Raw genomic sequence first — 26,776 nt, forward strand, 5'->3', positions numbered from 1 at the left:
TATCTTATCTTATCTTATCTTATCTTATCTTATCTTATCTTATCTTATCTTGTCTTGTCTTGTCTTGTGTACATGTATTTTATCACAACCATTTTTAATCACTTTAACAATATTTAGGAAAGATCCTGTTTTGTCTGTCAGTTGGCCATGGTGAGTGATTCAGAGTGTTGATGACACATGAGCCTCAGTTATTGAGAAGCAACCAGTCAAAAGCATGGATCAAAGCTGGCGAGGTTACCTGAGCCAACTGACTACAAGGAGAAGATGTCACTTACTACCAGTCAGGGTGTCAAGAGTAAATAGCACGTCCTAACAGAAATAAAGGAAAAGAATATCACAGGTATGTCACTAGATTTCAGCTCTGTTCCACCAGCCTTTTTATCCGCATGAAGTTGCTGACAACAAAAAAATATATATTCCTGTATATTTACATTAACCTCCCATTCTTTTCCATAACCTAAATTCATGCAGTAACATGTGTGATTCGTCCTTTACATACAAAGTACTTTGTAACTACTACTCAAATGTACAGAAAAGTTCTGACAAAACAAACCCAGTAAATAAAGTTTCGTAGTTTTGTGCAAAAATGGAAATTTAAAGCCTAAAGCAGAAAACTTCCAGATGCTATGCAATATGTGTCTGATGCAGGTTTGTTTTAGTGGTTTACTGTAACTATTTTGAAATTCAGAAAAGTTGTCTAAGTCTATGAGAAGAATAAGCAAAGGTGCTTCAAAATAAAATATCTAGATTATATGTTGAGCAAGAAGGTGACTATTGGAATAAAAGACAAATTATGTCATGAAGGTTCAAACCTACAATATATACAGTATGGAGCTTGCCTTTTATTCCTGTGCCTACGTGGGGTTTTTCTGGGCGCTCTGTTAATTTGAAATTCTGTGGATGTGTGTTGGTCTCTCTGCGTTAGCCCTGCGATGGACTGATGACCTGCTCAGGCTGTACAACCCCTCTCATCTGACGACAGCTGGGACAGGTTTCAGCCCCTCTGATCTTCTAGAGGACAAGGTCTATAGTTAATGGATGGATTGTTGGATGGAATTGAAATCCAACAAAATCTAGTGTTATCAGTTGTGAATGATGACTGAGAGCTCAAGGAAACTGCAACTTGAGAAACCGAACCAGTTACCGGACAATATGTGAGAAGAATTATAAAGAATTTATCATTTTCAAACTGAAGTCAACTCAAAAACTCAAGTTTCAACAAACAAATAATAAAGTACAAGGAATGCTTTTCTAAATCTGATTTTCAATCAAACCTGGAAAGTTACATATATATTTTTTCATATAAAACACTGGCTAAGGTGATTAGTTAAATCTGTATGTACAGAGAGATTACATATTTTGACAGCGGTGTTTTTTGTCTATAAATGAATTAAATTTCGGAGATATGAGAAATAAATAATATGAAAAATGCCAACATCTGACTCAAAAAAAATAAAAACACCTTTTTAGATACACTATATCCTACTGCATATAACAAAGACAGTATACGTAGAGAATGCAAGTGTGAAAATGGTAAAGTCTTGTTAACAAGAAGGCCCAAAATATTCACAAATTGCAAATGCATCAAGAAACAGTTCATCTTCAAGTCATCTGTGTATAATCAGCATACTGAGTACTGCTTTTGATGCTTATTCAATACTTAACAATTGTTTCATGAAAGAACTCTATTTAGAGTACTTTTCCACATACAATTATGTGTCTTATTTTGTACAATAATTACAAATACAGCACTGAACCTTGGTGTCCTAACACACCTCAATAAAAAAAGTGAAAAATATCAAATACGCATATTATGTTTTGCTGTATTCTCTATACAGCACAATCATTCAAACATAATGTCATAGCTGCAGGTAAAGGATTTTGAAAAGGCAGTGAGTTAGATAATATCAATAAGGAATCATCAAGAGGGTCTCCCTTTGTTCTTTTGGTTTGTCATGGAAACACATGGCGTCTCTCTGCTCTGTGAGCTGCTCTGAAAACTTTGTTGTCACAGTTATAATAATGTTTCACACTGAACACAAGAAATAGCTAGTGTCCATGCCCCATTTTCACTAGGAGTAAAATAGACTAGGTTGTTGTGTCCAGAAAGGCTTCGGTGACTGCGTGCAGGGTGGTGCAAGGTCTCTGCTTTCCAGTCTTATTGTAGTTACTGTGCTTACTGTGCACTGCAACCGGAGCCTCCAACACTACTGGCCCTAGGTCCAGCCTTCTGGAAAAATGTTGAAATGCCAACTCCAGGTTTGGGCAAAAACTCAAAGATTCCTTCAAATGTCTTCAAGTTTCCTTTCTGTCACTTCAGGAGACGGTTTCCAGTAGCCCTACTTCTTAGCCAGTTGGAAAGGATGTTGACCCTTCAAACATATGCATTGTTTCAGTTAAATCAATTCAGAAACATGACCAAAACAAATAAGGTGTATTAACATATGCAAAGCATAAAATGATTTGATGTACAGTGCATTGTCCAGAGTTGTTTAAGCTACGTTGATAAGCCATAACATTATGACCGCCTTCCTAATATTGTGTAGGTCTCGTATTTCCACGATTGTTGTGACTCATCACAGAATGGCCGTGGGTCTTCTGAGGGTGTCCTGTGGTGTCTGGTAACAGAATGTTGTCAGTGGGGGCCTTTGGGTCCTATGGGTTGAGGGGAGGGGCCTCTGGGGTGAGGCTCAGAGGGCGGGGGACTCGTCTGTATGTCTATATGTATTAGGGATGAGTGAGTACAGCATTATCTGTATCTGTTAACCATCTGATTCAGCATCTGTACTCAGAGTGGGCGGGACCTAAACTGGAAATGGGCGGGCTTTAATCCGGAAGTGGGTCGGGCTTTGTTAAAATGGGCGGGGCTTGATCACGATAGCAAACGAACTGTTTACAGAACAAGTTTTGCAACAATGAATACATATGCTGTTGCAATTATCAAGTAAAATGTAACTGACGAGTGTAAAAACAAACCTGAAGAAATTTTAAACGGAAAAGACCGCGACCCTGAGAGACAGAGACCTGTTGTGTGACAGAGTCAGCAGAGCGGGACACAGCAACACATGTGTATGTGTGTCGGGGAGGTGCGCGGCGCGGCGCCTATGGCAGAACGCAGACACAGTGAGATAACCAATGAGGATTTTCTTTCAATCCGAGCACAGATATTCAGTGCGTTTACACGCAGAGCTTAATCGACCTATGCTCAAAATTCGACTTGCTGACTACAGTCCTAGTCCCAGTTTACATGCAGCGCAATAAAATCGAATAACTGTCTCCTCTTCCACACTAGGTGGCGATACGTGTCTTTCCAGCATGTTAATACCACGTTAATACGGCCCGATTTCCGGGTTGACCTATTACGCGATATAATAAACTAGAGTCGGTTATGCGGCGGACCGGCATTTCAAACAACAACCCGACGGATAATAGTACATTTTTAATCTTGTACGTAATGTTCGCGCTACTTCTGGTGCAGGTAAGATCCGCGCTATCTTTCAGACGGCTCCGTTTCTCTTCTTCTTCTGCGACCGGCTTTCTTGGACGCTTTTATTCTGGGGTCACACGCCAGCGCAGCGGTTGTGGAGCATGCGCACACACATTATCCGACTGAAAACTGATTCATTCGCATTATCTGCGCGGATCTAACCTTTTGGGCATAGCTCGATTAAGCTCTGCATGTAAACGCACTGAATCCGATAATGAGACGTGTTACTTAAGTCAACTAAGTTCTCCTGTTATAGTCCGATTAAGGCAATAATTCATAATTCGTAATAATTCATAATTTTTTTCACGTGCATGTAAACGCACTGATTGACTCGTAGTACTCGTATAATACTTGTAATCGGCAAATGTGCTCGATCCGTAACGGATACTCGAGTATCCGGCTCAACTCTAATATGTATTCTTTTGCAATCATGCCTTTTTTTCAGGCAATGTGTACAGAGGAATTGTGGGATGCTTTGTATTAGTTGTGACATTATATAAATGAATACAACTTGATTGAATTGAAAGGTGCTGTTGTTAGAACATCATTGTCTGAATAATGTGGACTAGGTATGGATAATAGTGTAATGAGTGACATTTTATTTAGCATGTTGCCATGGAAAAGCCTGCCTGCCATCATTTCAAGTTCTTGGGTATTACATTCATTTAATATTAAAAAACAACTTTTAGTGGCCAGTTTGTATATAGCTGGGCTGGATGAACTGAATGGTATGTCAGAAAGAAAAAGACAACTTAACTCTGGACTGCACTGGAAAGGCTGTTTATAAAAGTGTGTGTTGAGGGTTCTTTATGTTAGATTTAAAAAAATATATACAATTACAAATACAACCATTCCATAAATGAGTCGGTGCACTGATTAATATGTAAATCAAACTGGGTTAGTGTCCTTCAGAGACATTTAGCAAACTGGTGTTAGTGTCCAAAGTGCAGTAAAACCTCTGACCAAAGATTAAATCCCATTCTTCAGCCTGGAACCTACAATTTGGAATGATGAATTTCCTTAATGGTTTTGTGTTTTACTTATTTATTTTGTTTTCTCAATGGCTGGGTTTTGCAGGTCACGTCCACATGACACAAGATGAAACAATACTTAATTACAGTAAGGGACTGTAGTTAACAAAACGTAAATCTTTTTAAGTGTATATTTAATAAGGATTTTCACTTTGAACACAATGAACAAACGCATACATTGTTATGATCAATATGACAGCAAAATAAAGGTCAGCTGGTGACTATGGCATGAGTTAATATGATGTAGTGTACAGCAACACAACATAATATTTTATTGCTGGTGAGGATCCAACAATAATCTCTTGATGGCATCAAATCCAGGCAGAGCAAAACACAACAAAAAGCTTCGTCAAACAGCAGCAGAATATAACGGATCAAGCTCCACTGCAGTCAATCCCTCCATTTCTTCAACATTGTCAATGTTGAATGAAGTTAGCTTGCAGGTAAAACATCCTTGATCTTTTAAAAAAAAGTTACAGTTTCCTTCTGACATGCCTTTAGGGTGAGCAGCAATATGTTCATCCAACAATATGGGTCGTATACAGTGCGTCATATTAAAAGACAGGCAAGCAGTCTACAAACACAACAGTTAATAAACATAATCTTGCAGTTATAAAGCAGGGTCTGGCTGCTCATAAAACATGGCAATACTATTTACAATAAAATTAAACCAGAAGAAATACACAAAGATAAGACATGGAAAAGGTCCTGTCTGGTGGTACAGCTAAGCATGTCAGGCTATTACATGCCTGCACTTTAAAGCTTCAAATGATTAAGAGGTTGTGGTTGATACCCTCCTTCATCAGTAAACTAAATGGCAAACTATGATTGGTTTCTTATTATGATATACCAGAGCTCAGAGACTGGATCTTAAGGTGTCCCTTTAGGGCATGTTGGCAGGATGTGTTCTCCATACAATGTGCTACAAATGTCAATGACACTGTAGCACGACCATTAACGCCAACGTTACAGAATAATCTCAAAATAAATTAATAAGAACCAAACAATACCCAGCTAATCAACAGAAACTAAATAGGCTGCTCACATCTCCACTTCACAGGAACAATATACCTGCTATTTTATTTTATTTTATTTTATTTTATTTTATTTTATTTTATTTTATTTTATTTTATTTTATGTCTGTCTTTGCTGGTCTTGTCCTTTCCACCAGTACATGCCTGGCAAACCAAGAACATAATAGAACAAAGTTACAAACAGTCTGTGAGCCATGCTCCAGTTATGCTTGGTAAGGCCCAAAGAGAAGGCAAGACTAGCTCAGAGAGCCTATCCCTTATTCTTGCTCTAGTGACAGCTAGAGCCCCAAAACCTGACCTAATGACTTTGCATGCTTCTCAGTACAATATGAGCATATGTCCAAAAATACAATGTGCAGAGTCAAGACTGTGTGAACATTAGCTAAATTGAAACTTAACCCTTTATCATAAAGAGGAGAGTTCAACCAAATCTTTCCAAACACATAATCTTTCCAGCCCCACAACTCAGTGCAGCATGGTCTGTTAAAACAGAACAAAATAATGTAATACAATAAGTTATTAAGCATTATCCACTTCACATTATGCACAAATATCATGCATATGTAGTGTAGCCACATGATAAATTTTACTTATCTAATCATATTAAAATAATGCATAGATATAAAACTCCATTACATAAGCATCATATGTATTAAAAATAACAATCTGTACATATTTTTTTGCAATATATTCTACGGAGATTTTTTTTTCTGTGTATAACAGAATAAGAAAAGATTAAAAAAAATAAATATCCTATGTACAATCACACAAGCCAATCCAAAGTTATCGTCACTGCAAGGAGAAAGCAAAAGGCAAAATGTCAAATGTTAGTTCAAACAATGTTCCTGGTGAAGTTAGCATATTCTACGAGCAGCTAAAGCAAAGAGCAACAACACGGCACACTGTTAAACTTACTTTATTCCAACACCCTGGTACAGGTAAACCATCATCTCCCTGTGGAGAAAAACAAAACGTTACAAAGTGTTACTGTACACTGGAGATATTAGACGCTTTTAAGTATTAAACCAACAACCCACAACATAAAAAACTGTATGTCAACTGTGTTTTATAAAGAAACACAGTTGAAATTAGTATTTGCTCTTTGGAGTAACAAAGATTTATTTTGGCCACCCAGTTCTGTTCCAGTTCTTGAAGTAAGGACATAGTGTTATTTCTGCATAATACCCATCAATCTCTGCCAGAATCTGAATTCAAAAGCCATTAAATTATTCTCCAGTTGTGTGCTAGTAGTATTTACATATTCTATTGCTTTAGCAATATTATACTTGGGAAAATTTAACTAAACAACATTCTTTGCTACAAGAACGGGTAATATTAGAACACACTATTATATGCATGATTCTTCTTAATAACCCTTATACTACAAACATTAATTCCAGTCACATTATAATATTTTAAGAGGTGGTAATTATTAAATCGAGCAATGTGTCGACTGCTCTGATAACAGGTTAATACACTTGTACAAACTATATCACACATTTACCAATTTATTTCCATTTCCAAATCTAGGGCTATGGCACAGTGGTACATTTGTTGCCAGTTGCAACAACTAAGATTAATTTTAGACGCTTAGAAGCATACTCACCATATCAAGTCATATACTGCAGATATAGTTGTACATAATTGGTCGCATTTTGCCACCATGCACTGATTTTAAACTTATCCAAGAGATATGTTTTCATATTAGAAACATGATAGGTATTGTTTTTAAAAGAACTGCAGCTGTGGTTAAAATCCACCAGGTAATGTGGTTAGCACCAGGTAATGTCTAACATTAAAGCATTATATTGTATTTTAAGAATAATCATCCACAATTCTAAGTATAGGTACAATAAACAAATGAGACAATGACCAAGAGGATTGGAAGCCTCTATCATTTTACTCTATGGCAGTGAGTTAAACTGGAGAGTAAATTCAGTGACAGATTACTGTGACACCTCAGAAGAATGGTACTGTTGTTCAAGTTGAAGCTTGACAGGTTCTAGGATTAGACAGTCTGTGAAAGGTAAAACATCCAATAGACTATTGGGAAAATCATATTTAACATGTTTATATTTGCAACTAATGGCAAACAATATTTTTAGATTAAGATTATTGATGCCAATTACAGGCACTTTTGTAAAAGAGACTACCAACATTTTCCAAGATGGTCTCATTTATTTAAATCATTGTTGTGAAGTTTTACTTTTATACATTTTCAAATTTACAAAGTCATGGTCGTAAGGGAAATCCTAATCCATTTCCTTACCTGTGAAGAGAGAGTTCAGGAATTATCATACTACTAACCACCTGGAGTGTGTCTTTTGCTTTGAATTTGACGCTTCTTGAAAAGATGCGTTTTAGACCAGTTAGTAAATAAAAGAAAAAAACTTTGTCTCTGCAAACTTAAAACCAGTAAACAACTGTTTCACAACAAGCACTGTGTTTGTTCTACTATCCTTGTGATGACACATTAACTCAATCAATCAGAGAAGTGCCACCATCTCATGATGGTCAAAATGAGGCTTTGTGCATCTCTACAGATAATCAGAAAAATACAAATCAAAAAGAACCATGCTTGCTAATACCAAGACTCTGGTTTCATCCCACTGTTTTCGCAACCTGTGGTATTCTGAATGGCAAAAGAATTGTGCTTCATGCAAGAGATGGTGCAGGAAACCAGGAATATCAAAGAAAGGGTGTAGTATACGTAATAATGTTAATGTTTAAAACGTAAGATTAACGGAGGCTATGTCTTGGGAATTATAGAGCTGAATCATGCATCTGTGGTACACACAAAAAGGTTCTAAAAGTGATGATAACAGATTAGTTAAAGGAGTGTCTGTAGTCAGAGAGGATAGTGTGTTTATGTAAGTTTGAGCAAATTTTACAAGTTCTGTCCTAGCACTAAGAAGGTGGTGAAACCCTTAAAATAAGGTGAGCGAAATGTCCATGCAAACATGCTTGTTTTTGTATACAGTGCAAATTCTGTGACCACAGTGAGGGGTGAAGTTAGAGCTAGCTAAAGGCATGCTGGGAAAAGTGAAGGGAAAGAAAGAACACCATACCACAGGGCAAGGGGCATCCAGCCCGTCCAGGCCTGGCAAGCCCGGTTCACCTTTCTCCCCTTTAAAGCCTCGGAAACCCTGTTTGTGAAATCAACCTTTTAAAAACCAGTTTTGCAGCTTATGTGCAGCGGAGGAGTGTTTGTACTCCACTGCTTGACGGCCGGAGGATCTCCACGTCTGTCCACTGGCTGACTCGTTGCAGGTTTCCTAAACATGCAGGCAACCTGGGACTGACAGGAACTGGACTCACTGCGATGAATGTAATGATTGGTTCTTTCTTTGGTAATAATAAGATCAGCGTTTGATGTGGAATTCTTCTACCAAGGTCAGATACCAACATGAAGACCCGTCAAAGTTTCCAGACCAGGTTTGGGGAGTTTTGTTGTCTAACTCTGGGCTGAGTCCAATTTAGTTTTGGGTCTTTCTTCCCTTGGGCCAAAGGGAGCAAGCGGAGGTGATGCAGAAAGTAAAACATCTGTAACTGTGATATTCATCAGCAGTAGCTGTCTGGTTCTTGTCTGTCTCATCCCTGGAAGAGATTCCTCAGGCAGAGTTGTGGTCTGTAGTTCTTAAACTATAATCAATCTGTTTTCATCTGTATGCTGCAACCTTTGATTTGCTTTAGTTCATCTTTTTGGATAGATCATCAAATCTATAATCAAATTTATGATGTAATCAATCTATTCAGTCATGTACCCAGTCATCCCCAAACCTCTGACAAACTATGATAACCACCTGACCACACTCATCCTGAGGTGCATTAGGACCACTAAATACCAGAGGCAAAAGGAAGCTGACTACTGAATACAAATCGTCAGAGAAACTGGAGCTCTATGGGAACATGTTGTATTCTAACATAGTGGTCCTTCCCTTTGCCTCCTGGTTACACATTTAACTACTGACATACCAATGGACAGGGGGCATCTAATCCAGGTGCTCCTTGGTCTCCCTTATCCCCTTTGGCCCCCCTGTTGCCTTTCTTGCCCCTCTCTCCCTGCAAACAACAGCGTATTAAAAAAAGACAAACTTTAATCCTCCTCACTAAGCGACACACGGAGCAAGAGTTGTAGTTGTTTTGTTTTTTCGGAATATTTCATCTGTCAGGTGTTCTTACTTATGTAATCTAGACAATATGAGAGTTATTTTAATGCACTAATTCATCTGATGTGCCTTTTGCTATTGAAAAAACAATTTTGCAATGTAAAATTAGTGGGAAGGTAGAGTAAGCGGAGGGAGTTAGAAAACAGACATTAAAGCCAGTGCACTTAGTGGGTCGGTTACAAAACCAATGCCCAATACCCAATACCGAAAAGTAGGTAGTACTGAAAGAGGAATCTAGCTGTTAAATGTGCTTTGACGCTTTTGCTTTTACTACTTGTCCAAAAACATATTTGACCTAAATGAATCGACGTTACAAACAATAAAAAATACTGCAGTTGTCAGGTTCAAGAACTGAATTTATAGTGAGCCTCGACCTTGAACGTACCCTCGTAGACATTTAAAAACCAAAGAGGATAGATACGTTGAGAAAGTGTTGGATTAAATAGTAATTTAAGAGAAAACCCAGTGATTTTCCATATTAAAGAAGATTCACTGGTATTATAAGTGGGAATGTCAAAGTGGTATAAAAACATGTATGAAGTTTGATATTCTGAGATGTCACTGAGATAAATTTGGTTTTGTGTGACTACAATTAAGGAAGAGGAGAAAACTGATCTGGGTCTATTGTGACAGAAAGAAGTAAGCTTACCAGACAGGCTTCATTAGCCATGACCAACATAACACAGCCCAGTGACTGAAATATGACGCTAAAAGTGCATTTTGTTTTAGTTTTTCTTACTATTGCTAGATCACATGTTTGCCAGAACACTTGCCCTAGTTCTAAGGCTGTAAGTGACCAGATACAGATATCATGATAGATAGATACATGATTTATAGGGTAGAACAATAATTAACCGTCTCACTACAACATCCTCCCAGTGTTGTCTTCGCATCACTTGAGTGACAAGAATTTCAGAATTTTGAATTTGCTCAGGTTTAAGGCTCACATGGCTCAAATGCAGAACCCAGCTGTGTTAGTTGTAGTAGAAGCTCACATTCTGAGATGAGATAGCTTCATGCAATTACTGTGACATGAATCGTCACTTATGGTGTTCTTTGCGGGTCTGTTGAGTTGGGCCTGTTGTTTTTAATTTATGAAGCCCACTAAGTTTTAGTAGTCTGCTACAAATAAGATAAATTAATTATTAGCACTTGCTGTAAAGCACTGGTGCATACTGAAAGGTTCAGACTGAGATTCCTGTCTAACGAGATAAACTTAACAAATCTTACAAATCATTAGCTCTGAAACATGCAAAATCACCAGCGTGCTGGCAGCTATAAAAAAAGAAAAGAAAAAAACAATACATTCTGACTGTGATAGTAGAGTGCTGCTGGCCAGTTTAGGGAATAGGTTAGGGGCTCAAGGTTTGGGAAGAGGGTACGGGGTACTTAATGAAGAGGTAGAGTTAAGAAGGAGTAGGAGGTGTAAGAGGAGGAAGATTAAACCAGGACTACATTAGAATGCAGGAGGAGCAGGAGGCCAAGGTTTGTGAGAGGGAGAGAGGACAACCCCGGCAATAAAAAGAGCCACAGGCCACAGAGCAAGGTGGAGGGAAGAAAAAGGGGATAAGAAGACCTGCGGAAACAAAGGAAGACAGGACAAAGAGTAAAAAGACAATCTCACAGCTTTGTCTTCAACACATTCAAGTGGGCAGTCATATTCAGGCGTGTTTATCACAAATCAAATTTTCCAGTTTCTTTGTGCACACCGTGAAATGATGACCAGTTGAATGTGCTAAGAGAGCTCATGAAATGTGAAGACTTAAAAGATGGGAGTGGAAATATTAAAAGTGTCACAGGTTAATGGGAAGGAAACAGAAACATTCTCTTATGGGAAGGGTATGTGGACATTACAAAGATATTCTGTGATTTGCTGAACCCTGAAAATGAAACAGAGTTATAGCAGTACACACATTACAGAGTTACTTGTGAGTATTAGAAATAATATCAGTCTCATCAATTTTGTCCTGAACAGCACATGGTTAGCAAAGCTAAATATGCTTTCAGCTGTCTGAACACACTCACGTGTGAATGATGTGTCTAAACTGAATTAACACGTTTTGTTATGTAAAAGATAATATATATAAAAAAGCCTCAAGGTAAGAAAAGCTATCACGAAGGTCACTTATGATTAACATTTCCCCTTTGTTTAAATGCATGGGGTATTATCAAGAATTATTCATTCCTTTTCATCTGAAGCTCATCAGTGACCATCAGGTTCAAACCAAAGCTAAACCAAACAAGTAATTTGCCTAAGAATGGTAAAATACATCTTGACGTTAATTATTCATAATGATTTTAAAAAAATAAAAAAATCAAAGCAAACATTCTGAGTCATTTGGCTTTGATATTTGGTTCTGTTACTCAAATTTCCTTAATAGCGTCTTTGAAGTTATCACAATTCTGCTCAGTGAATGTACTAAAGCTCCAAAAGGCGGTTGCAACAATTAAGGCATGGTTGTTCTGGATGCAAATACTTAAGTGGCCTGTTATAATAACAAGTGTCTAGTTCAGCTGTTAAATTGTCATAGGTAAAAGCTCAGAAGTTACTTAGTCTACATGAGCACAGATTAAGTCTAGTGTGCATTCATTAGCCAGAATCATGGTTCAACTTCTGCTATTTTTATGAGAACCCTACAGTTTGTGTCTTACCCGATTTCCTTTGAGTCCTTGTGGTCCAACTAAACCCTGCAAAGAGAAATGACAACAACTTCAGGGACTGTGTGTATTTGACTCTTTCCAGGGACTATGCATATTTGCATATTCATGAGCAGAAACTTGGAGCTTTCAACACAAGCTGTGTTTGGGACACAAGTGTTTTGGGATGATGGAAAAGTATCCATCGATACATCTTACAGAAAGAAAGAAAATGTGGAGTATCCTCTGTGCTCATGTTTACACAAATTTGCCCAAATCTTACAGGACTATATTTCATCCATCTGTTGAAGATCAGCTCCTTTTAAGAGAAGGAAGCATCGAACGACACGTGTTTAAATTGACTAGAAACACTTCTGAACAGAATACTATCATTTGGCCTTGAAAATAGCTTGTAATCCTAGAAGTTCACTTACTTTTGCACCTGTCACATATTCAATACCAATGAAACAAATACAGGAGCATAATATTTCTGTTTCCTTTTTTTGATTGGGTTCTCTATGTCTACTGTCTCTGATACTTTTATGCACTGTATGTTGATTCAGTTACACCAGATAATAAATATGTTAACTTTAGAGGTTTACCACTCATTTGTCTTGGAGAATAAAGGAATCAGTGGATTTTGACAAAATCAGCATTGTTCTGAGTATTTCATCATGTCAGACTTTCATTGTCTGGTGATATTGTCCCTATTTTTGATTATTTACTTATTTTGTATACATGTGCTGCTTTCACTGATCTAAGGATGATGATAAATATGTAAAATAAAATATCAGACTTACAGGGATGCCTTGTGGCCCAATTGGTCCCAGTAATCCAGCATCTCCCTTTTCACCCTGTAGTGATAAGAGAAAATTAAATAAAAAAAAGTAAATGAGTCCTCTTATAGACATTTAATTTACAATAAAGACAGAAAATAATAATAATAAAAGAAACAGAGATACTCACTCTCTCTCCCTTTGGTCCAGCCGGCCCTGGCAAACCAGCTGGTCCTATTAGACCCTTTAAAACAGAAACGGTCAAATTAACATCTAATAGCAAAACTGAGAATAAACTGGGAGTAGAGAAAATATCAATGAATGCCTCAAATCAGTAAATCAACAAGCTTTCTGTTGGACGTGAACAGGACAGGTTGACAGGATAATGTGGACCAAATGGACCAATTTTTCACTAATCTAACAAACATGCCAAGCTTGTTGAACCACTGTCCACATGGTTAAAAAGGAGGAAAATTTGAGAAAGTCAACAGCTGCAGTTATCTGTCTGAGCAGCAATCAGGATTGGAGAGGAGGACCTGGTATCTCAGGCATATCCAGTATGTGCAGTGAGGTATGGAATGCAGCTGTCCAGCTCTACTGTACCGTATGACATGTGAACATACAGCACAGGCATTTCTGCATGCTCCTTTTGGATAATTCTTAGCAATGGGAGCTTTACAGCCTGCTGCCGGTAAAGAATCAAGAGCAGGAACATACTGAAGCAGGATGGAGAACTGAGGATTGACAGTGTGCGTCTAATATAGCGATAAAAATGTAAACGACAAGGCAACAGTCTGCTTTAAGGGTGTAGCTGTTGGTGTGGATAAGAATCTAGAAAAGTCTAGAGGAACAACCACAATGATTTTTCATAACAGCCACTGTAGCTAGCTCGTATGTAATAGATGATCATTGAGTAGGCTGAATTAATTTACACACTAAACTAGTGCATTCACTGATTAAATAAAATAGTCACGTTCACTGCCTTGGTGCTGTGGGGTTTTAATTCCTTATTCATCCTAAGAACCTGACTACAAAGCAGCTTTGGTGAGGGAGAGTGTGATGTGTTTGTCTCTACTTTTACCCATACTCCGTAAGTACTCCATTACCCAAAGCTTACTCAGTTAGTGTTCAATTCCACTGAATCTATGCTGAACATCAAACTCTTCTGAATCAGTGCCATTGTAGACATACTGTAAAAAAGGGCCACATCGAGATCTACTACATCTAATCGCAAATCAGGTTGTGTCATCAGTCAGTCATACTTAAACGGAATGTGTGGGCTGTGGAGTGTCATAAAGTCTATAATACCAAGTTTGCTTTGATTTTTCTTTTCATCTGCTCAAATAATTTTTCAATATGTGTATCCTCAGAACCCCAACCTTAACAGTTCTATCCACGCATAGCTTCTTTTGGAAGGAAAAGAGACAGTACAAGCATGGCAAGCAAAAAAGCAAGAGGACATGACAGGCATACATAGCAGACATCAAGCAAGCAGTAGCGGGGTGGGAGTTGGGGATGGAAGGGGGACAGAAGGAGGAGCCTGAGGGGACCGGAACAGGACTTGCACCACTCACCACTGGACCCGGTCTGCCGTCTAACCCATGAGCCCCCTGTATAGCGTTGTACACAGTTAGAGAGCAGAGATGGTGGGATGAAGGTGGGGTGGGGGGGTTGGGATGAGGAGGTGGGGGGTTGGGGTGAGTGAAGCTGTGACTCAAGTGACTTCAACAACACATTCAGATGATGACCAATGAAAGGTAATGGAAGTGGTGGAGGTAAAGTGAGTGACATTAATGGGTCATGGTGGATGATGACAGACAAGGTGTTGTGCACAGTAATATTCTGTACATTGACTGTTCTTACATTCATTGTCATAGAAGGTCACTGTACATCTATTTAGATGTAGATGTAAAGTGCATACTATACCAGCTGCAAGGGTGAATGAATTGAACAACACAATGTAATACTACTACTACTACTACCACCACTACTGCTACTACTGGTAGTATGTGACACCTAATAACCAGTTGTTATCTGTGCAGATCTGTCACTGTACTTTCATAAATACTTTCATAGTTAACAGTTGTCAAATACTACTTTGACACTTTAACATATTGGTCTTGATATTATTTTCCACAATTCATCTCTCTCTTCTGTTACTGGCAGCAAGCCTGCCATTAAACATAATATGCTGTTTTTTTTTTGTTGTTGTTGTTGTTTTGTTTTGTTTTTTTGCCCACTTTTGCAATTTTTATTCTTATGTTATCTTATTCTCTTGCTCTTATTTTATGTACCAGTCTTCACCCTCCTAATTGCCCTTTGGGGATAAATAACGTTTTTTCTGATTCTGATTCAGCTGCTGTTATTCAAAAAGGAAAAAAAATGTAAATTTGTTTACAGCTACATTCACGAGGAGATGACGGCATATTACTACTTATACTCTAGTGGTGCAGCAGGATGTTAGGTGGGACTGATGAGCTAAAATACATTGTTGTGTGTGTCATACGTTGTATGATTGTATGTTGCAATCATGCCATTGTGGTGCCATGATGTTGACAGGATGTGTCCACAGACAGAGACATACACAAATACTTTCACAAACACCTTCACAGAACATCTCACTACAGAAGGTGAGGTTATTAAGATATGCTGTCGCCTTAAACTGAATTGAGCTTTCATTCTCATTTCCTGGCCTTTTTCAGCTGACAAACTAGTTAACTTACTCCACGATAATGATTGTGAGTTTAGGTTGAAAGCAATACAGAGAACAAATGCTCTTAAAACAAATGCTCAATAGAACGTTGCAGGGAACACATAAAAACCTGTACCTGTGTGGTATTAGAATAATATTTTCTATATTTTACAGTTTTGATGTCCCTGGAAAAATCTACTTGATTTTCTATACTATCACAGTACATCTGTAATTATTTGCTTTTGTCATTTTTTTTCTGCTTTACTTCACACATACAGCATGAGCCATAGTTTAAAATACACTGGAGTTAAAGTCCAAATTATGAAGCACCTCAGTGTCAACACATTGATATAGACTTGTGTATATGGTCATAGAAGATGAAATGTTTTAAGTTAAGAGTGACTGAATATGATGAACATAAAACATATCAATCATTTAAATAGTAATAGTACAGTATAATGCTGATGAGTCTGTACTGAACATACTGTAAATGGGAGTAAATAAACAAAAAGCCCAGTGTACTTACAGGGAGTCCAAGATGTCCTCTGTCTCCCTTATCTCCCTTCTGACCTGTCGCTCCCTTTTCTCCTCTGACACCCATTCCCGGCTCTCCCTGAGAGACAGGACAAGATCGGATCTCACACTTACATTTCATGCATAGAATTGCTATTATGTAGCCAATGTTTACTTGGAGGTAGATTTAATGAAATTAGGAGATGATGGATCACACTCTACTTTATCAAAATAATATTTCACCTTAGGCCCTGAAGGTCCTTGAGATCCCTGGATGGAATAAAAACAAAGGAATTATTATTTTTATTATTATTGTTGATGATGATGTTGGATTCATTAATTGACTAAATAAAATCTTATGAAACATTTCTAAAGGAAGAAGAGAGAGAACTCCATTTGAACTCCCAAGTGAGCAAATGGCTTCTAAGAGGTGAGTCAGTGACACTGGGATGGACTAAACATGTGACCAATTAGTTTGCGCTTAGTTTTCCTATAAATTGAGTCACCTTACAACATTGTCAACATTGCCAGCACTGCCCTCTTTGAGAAATTAGCACTCTTACATTTACATTTACAGCTCCTTTAGTCTACTGTGTACCAAGTTAAACATGGCATATCTAACTCACTGCTGGGCCAACTGGTCCGGGAGGTCCTGGGGGCCCTGGGGGTCCATAGACCTAAAAGCACAAGCAATAGTTCTTAGTTTAGAAAATGCTGCTCCCAACAATTGTAAACAAGAAATACACTCATTAAACCTGTGGATTTATTATGGACCCTTACCATTTCTGACCTTCCTCCATCCCCCGGTTCACCTTTAGAACCCTGTGATGATGACATATGGAAAAGACACAGAGACAAAGCTGATTTGTGTATTTCTTTGTCAAACAAACTATGTGGATGAAAGACAACACTTGGGGTCATTGCTAAATATATTTCGCTTTTCCCCCATTTGCCTGGTCAGACACTGCATCCTGAGAGATGCAGTTAGGGGCACCATTGCATACCATTGCGCCAGGTAATCCAATGGGGCCAGGTGACCCTGTAGCCCCCTTTTCACCCGTAGGGCCATCTAAACCCTACAGAACAAGGAAGTGGAGATAAACATCATGGTAATAGAAGAATTATTAAGTCTACGGACTGATTAGTTGATTTTTACTAAATCAAAGCATTGAATAATTAGCAAGGTTACGTCTATCAACAACAATGTATGTCCTTCAACTACTGTTGAAGTAATACACTCAGTTCAATTCAGTTTTATTTCTACAACATCAATGACAATCAAAATAGCTTAGATACTTTATAGAGAGAAATGTATTAATATGTTAGTCTTGTGGCTTCTGGCTATATGGTTTACAATGTCTCATTTATTGAATGATCTGCAGAAAATATATATAGCACCACCACTAGAGACTTTTTGTCTGGTGGAAAATTGTTTTGGAAATCGCTTCACCCTGAATGGAAAAAAAAGTACTTAGCCGATCCCTTCTTGAATAATTTAACATTATTATTTTGCACTACTTTCAAAAATATATACTCCCCTGTGACAATTTGCTGTAAACCATTCTCTATATTTATTTTGGTAAACTTTTACGCATAGTATTTTCATTTTACACCATATTTGTTAGAGAATAGTATATCAAATTATCACAAAGACATCAGACCACCACAAAGATGCACACAAATCATAAGGTGAGGATTATAAAATGATTAAAAAGAGACTAAATAATTCAATATATATTTTTTATATTTATGGAAATGATATGGTCAGGGATGCAATGTTGTTCAATCTACTCAAACAAACAAACAAAAAAAAGACATGTGCAAGAGGCAGTGTCTTCTCTAACCAGTCACTACTCATTTCCTACAAGTATTTACTAAAGACTTTCAAAGAAGCACAGAGCTAATAATAGAGATGGGGGTAAATTTGGGATCCATGCCAGAGTGAATTAAAAGTTGTACTCAGTGTCATTCCAAGTCTTTCCCAAGTAGTAAGTCTCTAATTAGATAATAAGAGGGCTGCTGGAGAAACCAGGCCTTCCCTCTGGGTAATGACAGATGTGTGTTTTGGCCTCTGGCCTGTTCAGATGTGGTCTGTTGTGTAGTTAACATGGTTACTCACAGGTGATCCAGATGGACCCATGTCTCCCTTGTCTCCCTTAGGTCCCGGGGAACCCATGACACCAGCCAGTCCTCTAGGCCCCTCAGGACCAACTGGACCTGCTGGACCGAGCTCTCCTGGTTTCCCTCTGGGCCCCTGAAAAAACACAAAGCCAATGTGAATCTACATAAAACAGACACATCTCTATACCAAATCTCACATGTGGAACTTCATTTGTCACTCACACTTTTAATAGACCTCTGTCACAATAAACTGTATATTCATAAAAGAGTTCAGCTGTCTGGCCAATAATTTGGACTGCTGATTAAATATTACCTTCTCTCCATCCAGACCTGGAGGACCTGGTAGACCAACTTCACCCTGAGTACACATTGAGTACACATAAAGGTTGGATTACCAACTAGGTAAAGCAAGCAAGTCCCCGAAGGACACCCAACTTCATGTTTTTCAATGTATGTCAATCAGCACATGGTAGTTTGAATGATTGTAGCCTATATGGTACTAGGTGACTAGGTAACTGATCTGTGATTTGAGCGACTGGGGCTCAATTCGTAGAGTGGGTTGTCCATGAACCAGAGGGTTAGTGGTTTAATCTACGATGGACCACAGTGTGTATTATATGTGTGCCTTTGAAGCCAGGAGTCTCTGCAAAATTTTATTATGTTCTATATGATAAAGGAATATGGCTGAATTAAACTAGGGGAAATTATTTAGTATTTGTTACAATTCAAATAAAATGGAGCAAGAACTCCACATGTCAATTAACCAAAATTACCTGAGAGGGTGTGCTTTAACGTCATTTTAGCACAACGGTGATGCGGTCAGGACCGAGGTGTTTAAGCACACCCTCGAGGGTAATATTGTGATTATACAACAATTAACAACAAAATAAAGTGTATAATTAAGTATGTATTCATGTTGATGGACATTTTGCTCTCAAAATTTAAAGGTTTTTGTGAGTGTGCTTCCCGTTTCCATGGAAATAAATGGAGTCTGACTAATAACTGGAACACAATCAGTCACATCAGTAGATTCCAAATAATCCGAACCTTAGTAACAACCTAGCAACAGAAATGATTTTCTAGTCCCAGATGAGCGAACTCTGAGCTGACGTTCATGTTTTAACGCGGTCTCAGACTTTAACCGAACAAATCAATAATGCATAAATGAGCAAAAAATGCTTACTTTTATTGCCCAAGTTATAACAAAGATGCTGTTAACAACAAACCGATCCATTCTGTAGCGTATTTTTCAGCCGTTTCCTGCTCCAGCTCTACCAGTTACAGTGTTGCCATGGAGATGGATACAACGTTGCCACAGACTTGGCAGAGCAATATTTTTAGTGATGAGTCAGCTGTGCTGTGATGCTGATTTGAGCACGTTCTAAATGTCTTATTGACCAATCAGATTGCTTGGTCGGAACTACTTGTTGTATTATTGTCATTGTAATATGTGTCTTACCTTGGTACCAGGCACTCCAGGGATGCCTGGAGGTCCAGGTAATCCAGGCGGACCCTAGGAGGAGAAGAGGATATATCATTCAATAGAATTCACTTTATATGGTGTTGTGAGAAACCCTAGAATCTACTTACCATCAGGGGTATGTTGCGGATGTCCTGTGAAGAAATATATGTTAATAATATTTTACTCTTTTCATTTTATGCATGTAAGAAAAGCACAACACATTAAGAGTGACATACGTTTTCATTGTTCTGGATTTCAGCCTTTCCTGGCTCTCCATTTATCCCTGGAGGACCCTGCAATCATAAAAGACCATTTGAACTTAAAGACAGTGTTATACATCTTCCCTCTTTGCCCTTTATGTCAGTATTTGCTGCATGAAGTTATTCGTCTGCCTGTGAAGACTTACTGTGGGTCCAGCTGGGCCTTCCATACCCTAGAGGTCAAAGGAAAAGGAAAAAGGTTATCCATATCATTTTCAATTTGTGATTTGGAAAGCAAGCTTCTCATTAAATACTATTTTTATTTCCTTTTATAATGCAGTCTTATCGTACCTTGAGGCCTTGGTCGCCTTTGTCACCCTGTAGGCGGAATGTTACACAGTCACTTCAGTGAGCACTGATCATTTTTGCGGAAATGCTGTATCAGACTGGACAATATGTGTCCACTAACAAATCTATTTTCCTTTACCTTGGGTCCCGTTAGGCCTGGCAGTCCCGGTGAACCTGGCTCTCCTTTCATTACCTTGGCTGCTACGCTTGGCTCTCCCTTCTCCCCCTGCCATACACACAGAAAGGAGATTTAACTAATGGCATCCACTTTATTGCTGTAAACCATCCAAACACTAACTGCTTTCTTTGATGAATATTCAAAGCCAGTACAGTATACTCAAACTTGTGCTGAATCTTTTCAAAACTTCTAGGGTCAGTGTGTCAGATATTTCATCATATGTATTTTCATCATGTATGATCATAGATATGTCATACATGTCTAAATGTCATCATTACAGGAACAGAAAAAGGGTTGAGTGGTGCAATAAAACTCAGATCAAGGCACTAGGTTCATTGAGCCTATGTGATAATCGCTAAAGCCCTACACATATTTTACATGGTTTACAATTAACTGAATAAACAGTGATGCACATGCTTTAAGGCAAATATTAATAAGACATCGCCATCAAACAGCAGAAAGAATTTGATTAGGACATAAAAATGGAACACAAAAAGACATCTGCTTCAGTTCTTTTACCTTTGCAAAGTTTTTGTCACCAATTAACTCTGACAGCTGACATGAGGGTGTCTAAGCTGTCATGATGGGATCTATGTATAACATTTTGGGTATGTGCAGTCATATGGAAGAAGGCGGGAATGTTTGTCTCAGCTGTCAGGGATGAGATCAGAATGTAGGCCTTGATCTTTCTTGACTTTTAACTTTTATTTTCTTTTTTTTTTTTACTGATTTATTGACCTTCACCATCAGCACGCATTCAATAATGCATGCGAGATGCATATAAAGAGCAAAGCAATCTCATAAGAAAGGAGTAAAGCTCCGTTAACAGCACAGACAGCAAAAACAAAACACACTTAATCAGACAAATACAAAAAAAAAAAAAAAGAAATATATGAATGAATCTGACAAACACCTGACTTGGGACACACGGAGTTATGAATGGAATGACAATGACTGAGGTAAAACCAGTTAAAATGTTCATTCCATTCCAGTCCAGGCCTACCCTATAGCCCCTCTTGCCAGGGATGCCAGGGGTACCAGGGATGCCAGCCTGACCCTTTGCAGTGGAAGAAAGACAGTCATGACACCACAGATCTCACCGGGGATGTATTAACCGCCTCACACAATGCTCAAAAACACCTTTACCTTTAACCCAGGAGCACCTGGGATACCTGGCTCTCCCTACAGTGACCGAGATGGCATAAAGGCAAAAGGCAGAAAATTAAAACAATTGATAGTCTTTTCCAAGACATTCAAAGAACATGCAGAATATATTAGAATGCAAATATCCTACATTTCATGGACACTAACCACCATGATGTCAGGGCAAGGATATGTTGTTAATTCAGAACTGCAAAACATGTTTTTAAATGTTGAAACTCAAAGCTTGAAACATGTATGGTGTTTTATTCTGGACTTTGTTTTCTGGTATTTCTTATTTCATGTTTCCTATTGAAATACTCTTATACCTTGACTAGAAGCTCCTCCCTTCACTAGTTTCACCTGTGCCTTAGTATCCTAACAGTCCATGTGTGGATATACTGTCCTGTGTTTACCTTTGTTTGTTGTCTTTACTAGATGTGGATCTGGAGTTTGTTACCCTGTTTCTGAACTTATGTGTTTAGATTTCACCTGCTTTACAGTTTATTTAGTTAATTGACTGACTGATTCTGCCTTTTTTTTCTGTTATTGCTTTTTTCCTCTTTTCCTAATACACACAGCTATGACCATGGAAATACAGATTTTTCTGGCAGGTCAATGGACTCCTTACAATCCAGTGTCTGGGTGTTAAAGGTATGATATCAGCTGTGTTTTAGGATGCTTTACTAAAACTGCCCATACTTGTAAATAGGTTGATTGCAAGTGCTGCAACAAAAAAAGTTATATGACATACATGTTTAAAGTCATTTAGAATGAGCTCCTTGAAATGAGCATTTATTTAATACCATTTTTTTGTGTGCTGCAGTTAAGTTCTGTTTCCTAATATTTAAATGTCTCGTGTTTCCAGTTGAAGTTCCAGAAAATGTTTAATTTTAATCTTTATTTGAACTTTTTATCAAACGATACATTCGGAGATTTTTGTTTTCAGTTATTTATATATGTGTCATGTGCCTTTTAAGCCACTAGAGGGACAGCAGTATTAGCAGTTAATGTGGCAACACAAAATGGCCAAGACATGGCCGAGGCATGAGGGCAAAGATCTTTTCTCCGTGTCAAGTTAGCGACTACTACTTGGGAGCAATATGTCTACATTATCATAGGGCATGCTTGCTGGGCATAACATTTCAGTTTCTGTTGTCTTCCACATGTCTATTTGCTTCCACTGACAGAAGAAAGAAGCAAGCTAGCATAAACCAACCAAGTATATCTGCCATTAATTTTCATTATCAATAACACATTCATTATTCTGGCAATTGAAACAACAATCTATCTGGTAACCATACACTATCTGAGTCTGAGTCTGAGTCCTGTTGTTCAACTAGAAAGAAATACAGCCCAAGAAAGAGTCCAGTGGGTTTTGTAACATAACCCTGGTTGGCAATGCACAGTAAACCTCAGGTCTACTAATGAAGCAGGCCATGAACATGAACATGTCAGAGATATTGATTCTAATGTTGTGTGTGCTTACATGCATCTGTTACACTGACATGCCTGATCATGATGTAGGAATATTTTCTGCTTCAGAGGAAAAGCATGAGGACGGGTGAGTTTGAAACAATCAGCCCCACCCCTCACTTTACGGACAGTAAGCCATTTTGTTCATGCTGCAGGACTGCTTGTTTTCATTCTCTTTGTACTGCAACAAAATCCTCCTGCCACACTTCCAGAGAAAGGACATAAAGAATTAGCCACTCGCTGCCAAGAGTTTTGTATGATTCACATGGACACTTTCCCTGCATAGCGTACATGATAAAATACCATGCTTGGAAACAGATGGAAAGGGTTAGGCTTAAGCCAGGGCACTATTTCAGCATGGTAACACAAAGCTCTTGATTAAGAAAGATTAAGACAATTTAAAAGTGCTACATCAATCCTAACTGACAAGAAATATGATGAAGTAAAAGGATAAGAGGTTATAGATAATTATGGAAGCCTCATACTACAGTAAGGTGAGCCGTTTGTTTTGTGCTTTAATGTTTGCAAGATAACAATTAAATTTCTGGGGATCTTAAGAAAACAAAGCTTTGTTTACCTGAAATAACGAGATAAATAACTCAAGATGTCAAGAAGACAGGAAACAGCACAAATAATACAAATGAATGCCACTTAGGACTTATGTAGATATGAATGCGTACTGAAAATTTAGATAAAACATTTTTAATGACACATGGATGTCATTGTTTCCAACGACAGCCATGTATGGTGGCTCATTATTTCTGAAAATGAACCATTTAGTACACATGAGTAGTTGTGAATGTGAATATCCTGATTTTGAACTTCCCGATGGCAAGCTGCTTTTAACACATGTCAGCTGGGACCCCAGAAGTACGGTGGAGTTTTTGTTGCAGATACTGACAGTCAAGACTTGCACAAAAAAATACTACTAGGCCTGGAATATATAAACATCTTCAGCATATCAGTCAGTTCTGGGATTCACTGATAGGCCATTGCTGGCTGAATGTTAAATTGCGTACACTTTTCTTCCATTATGTATTTAGAATTTGTTAGTGAAATACAATACAAATGGCTGTTCATACTTGCAGAACGGGATCCAAAATTTTTTTGTTTGGGTACAACTAGTTTCATCTGAACACAGTCCAAGGTCCATTAGGCCATATCAATGAATATTCAGAAAACAAGAGGTCTAAGAGAGACTCTGCAAGAACAATGTGCTTGTACAAAGCGTACAAAATGTGAGACTTCAGACTGTCTTGTGTAAAGTATCCCAGGAAATATATTTCGGATTCTATTACCAAACCACTACAGCGCTACTCACATAGAATCCAGAGAAGGAGACGAATAGAGTTGTGTGTTTAAAGACAGACACTCATTATGTGAAAAGAAACCTTGGCATGCTGCACAAACAGCTCCTGTTCTCAGTTTTCACTCTACCTTCTGTCCACTCTCTCCTGGGATACCCCTCTTTCCTTCATCTCCCTACAGAATTAATGGAAACATTAGCAGAGAGCAGGGTAGCAAAAGCAGACATGTCCCTTCAACCAGGGGAAAAGGCACAGGGAGAAAGGGAGTTCCCCTTTTTGACAGGGACGTGAGAGGAATAGATTTAACTCTGACATCTGGGGCCTTTTATCATGCGGCTCCCTGGACAGTAGTTTAAAAGTGGTCACCTCGGAAAATAATTAGAGGTATGGTACTGAGGTCTCATCCAGACCAAGCAAGTGACTCAAAATTAACATGCAAACTTTAAAGTTTAAAAACAGATCATGATAAAGTCAGATTTAATATTTTATGACAATTTTGTTCAGTTAAATGCTTAACATTTGCTCCTATATATGTGAAGCAAAGCAAATGTGGTCCACTAGATGGAGCACAAGATCTTCTTTGGTTGTAGTATAAAATTCAGAAGGGCACTAAATCTTCACAGTGACCTTTACATTTCAGCGTGTATGTGACTTTTCAGGTCTGGCTTCAGGCAATGTCATATTAACACATTGTGTAATAAAAAAAAAAAAATACTGTCATTTATGATAAAACCACAGAGGAAAGCCATCAAAAGTAGTTCAGTTTGGCCTTATGGCAATACATGAGCGAAAGTAGAAAGCAGCATCATTATGACTGATGGAACACAGGTTTCTTTGGGTTGACTACATGAAATTACATGGGAGGCTTGGAAACCGAAAAAGTCATGTCATATGCAATTTAAAGCAAGTCAGTCCAAACCTTAAACTTATTTCAAATAAATTGAAATCAGAACAACATTACTAAACAAATTGCATAATAGTTGTCAATTAATAGTTTCACATTTGGTCAGAAGCGCAGTAGAAGGAGTGGAAACTTCTACAGTAATGGTTCTTGTTGCCATGGACTGTACAAAAAGATCGATGAACCCTCTGTGACATCATCCACAGCTCTTACATATGCTGAAGTAAGATTTGTGAAGCTGGAAGCTTTGTGAAGTATGAAACTCGATGGGGTCTGAGTGACTTTTGGAGCCAGCCTCACATGGCCACTAAGGAACTATATTATTGCAACTTGTGTGTTGGCTTCATTTTTCACCACTGCAGGTCACAGCTTGGGCAAAGGCCAACACAGAAGCGGACTGAATGGAAACGAGTGGGTTAGAGGCTTTGTTATATATAAACGGGAGTGGACAGGATTTTGGGAAAGTCTGATGTATTTCCGTACGTTCCCAAAGAGTCAAGCTCTATATGGGTGAATGTACCTTAAAGCCAGATTTCCTGTTTTAATTTGAGGGTATTCATGTTTACATGGAGGGAACAACCTTTACAATGATGGCTGCTGTTTTTGTATATTCTTTCATTAATTCTTCACCAATTAAGAAGATTTACAGTTCATTCATAGTAATAATTTGTGCTCTATCAAGTGAAGGTGATTGTATGGAGGGTAAGGTAAGGGAGTGGAATATTTTGCAATGGCTGTGTCAGTCACCTGATCTCATGACCGAGCAGAAAGACCTACAAAAAACAAACTACTGACAGCTCAAGTACAAGATATTGTACTAGGCAGAAATTATATTTATGACAAGGCTAATATATCCACTAACATATGAGCACCCTGAAATAACGTATACTGTTTGGAAATACTCAAATCAAATTAAAGATGAGAGATTAAGTACAAAATATGAGAATCTTATAAGAGAATCTGATAACTTGTTAACATTTCGCATCGTACGGACCTGCCTGTAGAGGACACAAACAGTACCCATTAAGTAAACTAATAAACTTTAGATGGAAGAACTGGAAGACAAGGATGACGTCACAGTAGAGTGAGGATTATAGCCAGGCTTAGACTCTAGGAAATGAATAGAAGTAATGAAAACACAACGTAGTGTGTGAATGGGTGCTGTGTTCATCTTCTTTGCTTCAGTTCTAAAAGGTCTATCATGTAATAACGAAGCAAACCCTTTCCACGAATAAATGTCTGAACCATAAACGTGGCACCAGATGCTACCTGCACAGTTTTGTGAGGTCAAGGTTGCAGTATTT

At 38.2% G+C, this 26,776-nt stretch overlaps 1 protein-coding gene across 25 annotated transcripts in view; it reads right to left on the bottom strand.

Annotated features, from left to right (window-relative positions):
- Window positions 1-1,155: 1,155 nt before the first annotated feature.
- col13a1 (collagen, type XIII, alpha 1) overlaps window positions 1,156-26,776 on the bottom strand; it is a 95,050-nt gene continuing 69,429 nt past the window's right edge. For 14 of the 25 annotated variants that reach the window (XM_047602979.1, XM_047602971.1, XM_047602983.1 and 11 more), the window contains 23 exons: window positions 24,702-24,746; window positions 21,795-21,830; window positions 21,652-21,705; window positions 20,610-20,696; window positions 20,474-20,500; window positions 20,329-20,355; window positions 20,159-20,215; window positions 20,051-20,074; window positions 19,920-19,973; window positions 18,774-18,818; window positions 18,459-18,593; window positions 17,344-17,415; window positions 17,120-17,161; window positions 16,966-17,016; window positions 16,583-16,609; window positions 16,353-16,439; window positions 14,709-14,744; window positions 13,325-13,378; window positions 13,159-13,212; window positions 12,374-12,409; window positions 9,528-9,614; window positions 6,468-6,506; window positions 1,156-2,372 (listed from right to left, as the gene is read on the bottom strand). In XM_047602979.1, the coding sequence (XP_047458935.1) occupies window positions 2,340-2,372; window positions 6,468-6,506; window positions 9,528-9,614; window positions 12,374-12,409; window positions 13,159-13,212; window positions 13,325-13,378; window positions 14,709-14,744; window positions 16,353-16,439; window positions 16,583-16,609; window positions 16,966-17,016; window positions 17,120-17,161; window positions 17,344-17,415; window positions 18,459-18,593; window positions 18,774-18,818; window positions 19,920-19,973; window positions 20,051-20,074; window positions 20,159-20,215; window positions 20,329-20,355; window positions 20,474-20,500; window positions 20,610-20,696; window positions 21,652-21,705; window positions 21,795-21,830; window positions 24,702-24,746 (1,209 nt within the window). In that variant the 3' untranslated portion in view covers window positions 1,156-2,339. Of the gene's footprint in view, window positions 2,373-5,593; window positions 6,345-6,467; window positions 6,507-8,620; window positions 8,699-9,527; window positions 9,615-12,373; window positions 12,410-13,158; window positions 13,213-13,324; window positions 13,379-14,708; window positions 14,745-16,352; window positions 16,440-16,582; window positions 16,610-16,965; window positions 17,017-17,119; window positions 17,162-17,343; window positions 17,416-18,458; window positions 18,594-18,773; window positions 18,819-19,919; window positions 19,974-20,050; window positions 20,075-20,158; window positions 20,216-20,328; window positions 20,356-20,473; window positions 20,501-20,609; window positions 20,697-21,651; window positions 21,706-21,794; window positions 21,831-24,701; window positions 24,747-26,776 lie in introns of those variants that run through there. The other 11 variants (XM_047602987.1, XM_047602982.1, XM_047602962.1 and 8 more) reach the window with 10 other exon arrangements.

Source organism: Mugil cephalus, chromosome 13 (assembly GCF_022458985.1).
Source record: "Mugil cephalus isolate CIBA_MC_2020 chromosome 13, CIBA_Mcephalus_1.1, whole genome shotgun sequence".
Lineage (NCBI taxonomy): Eukaryota > Metazoa > Chordata > Actinopteri > Mugiliformes > Mugilidae > Mugil > Mugil cephalus.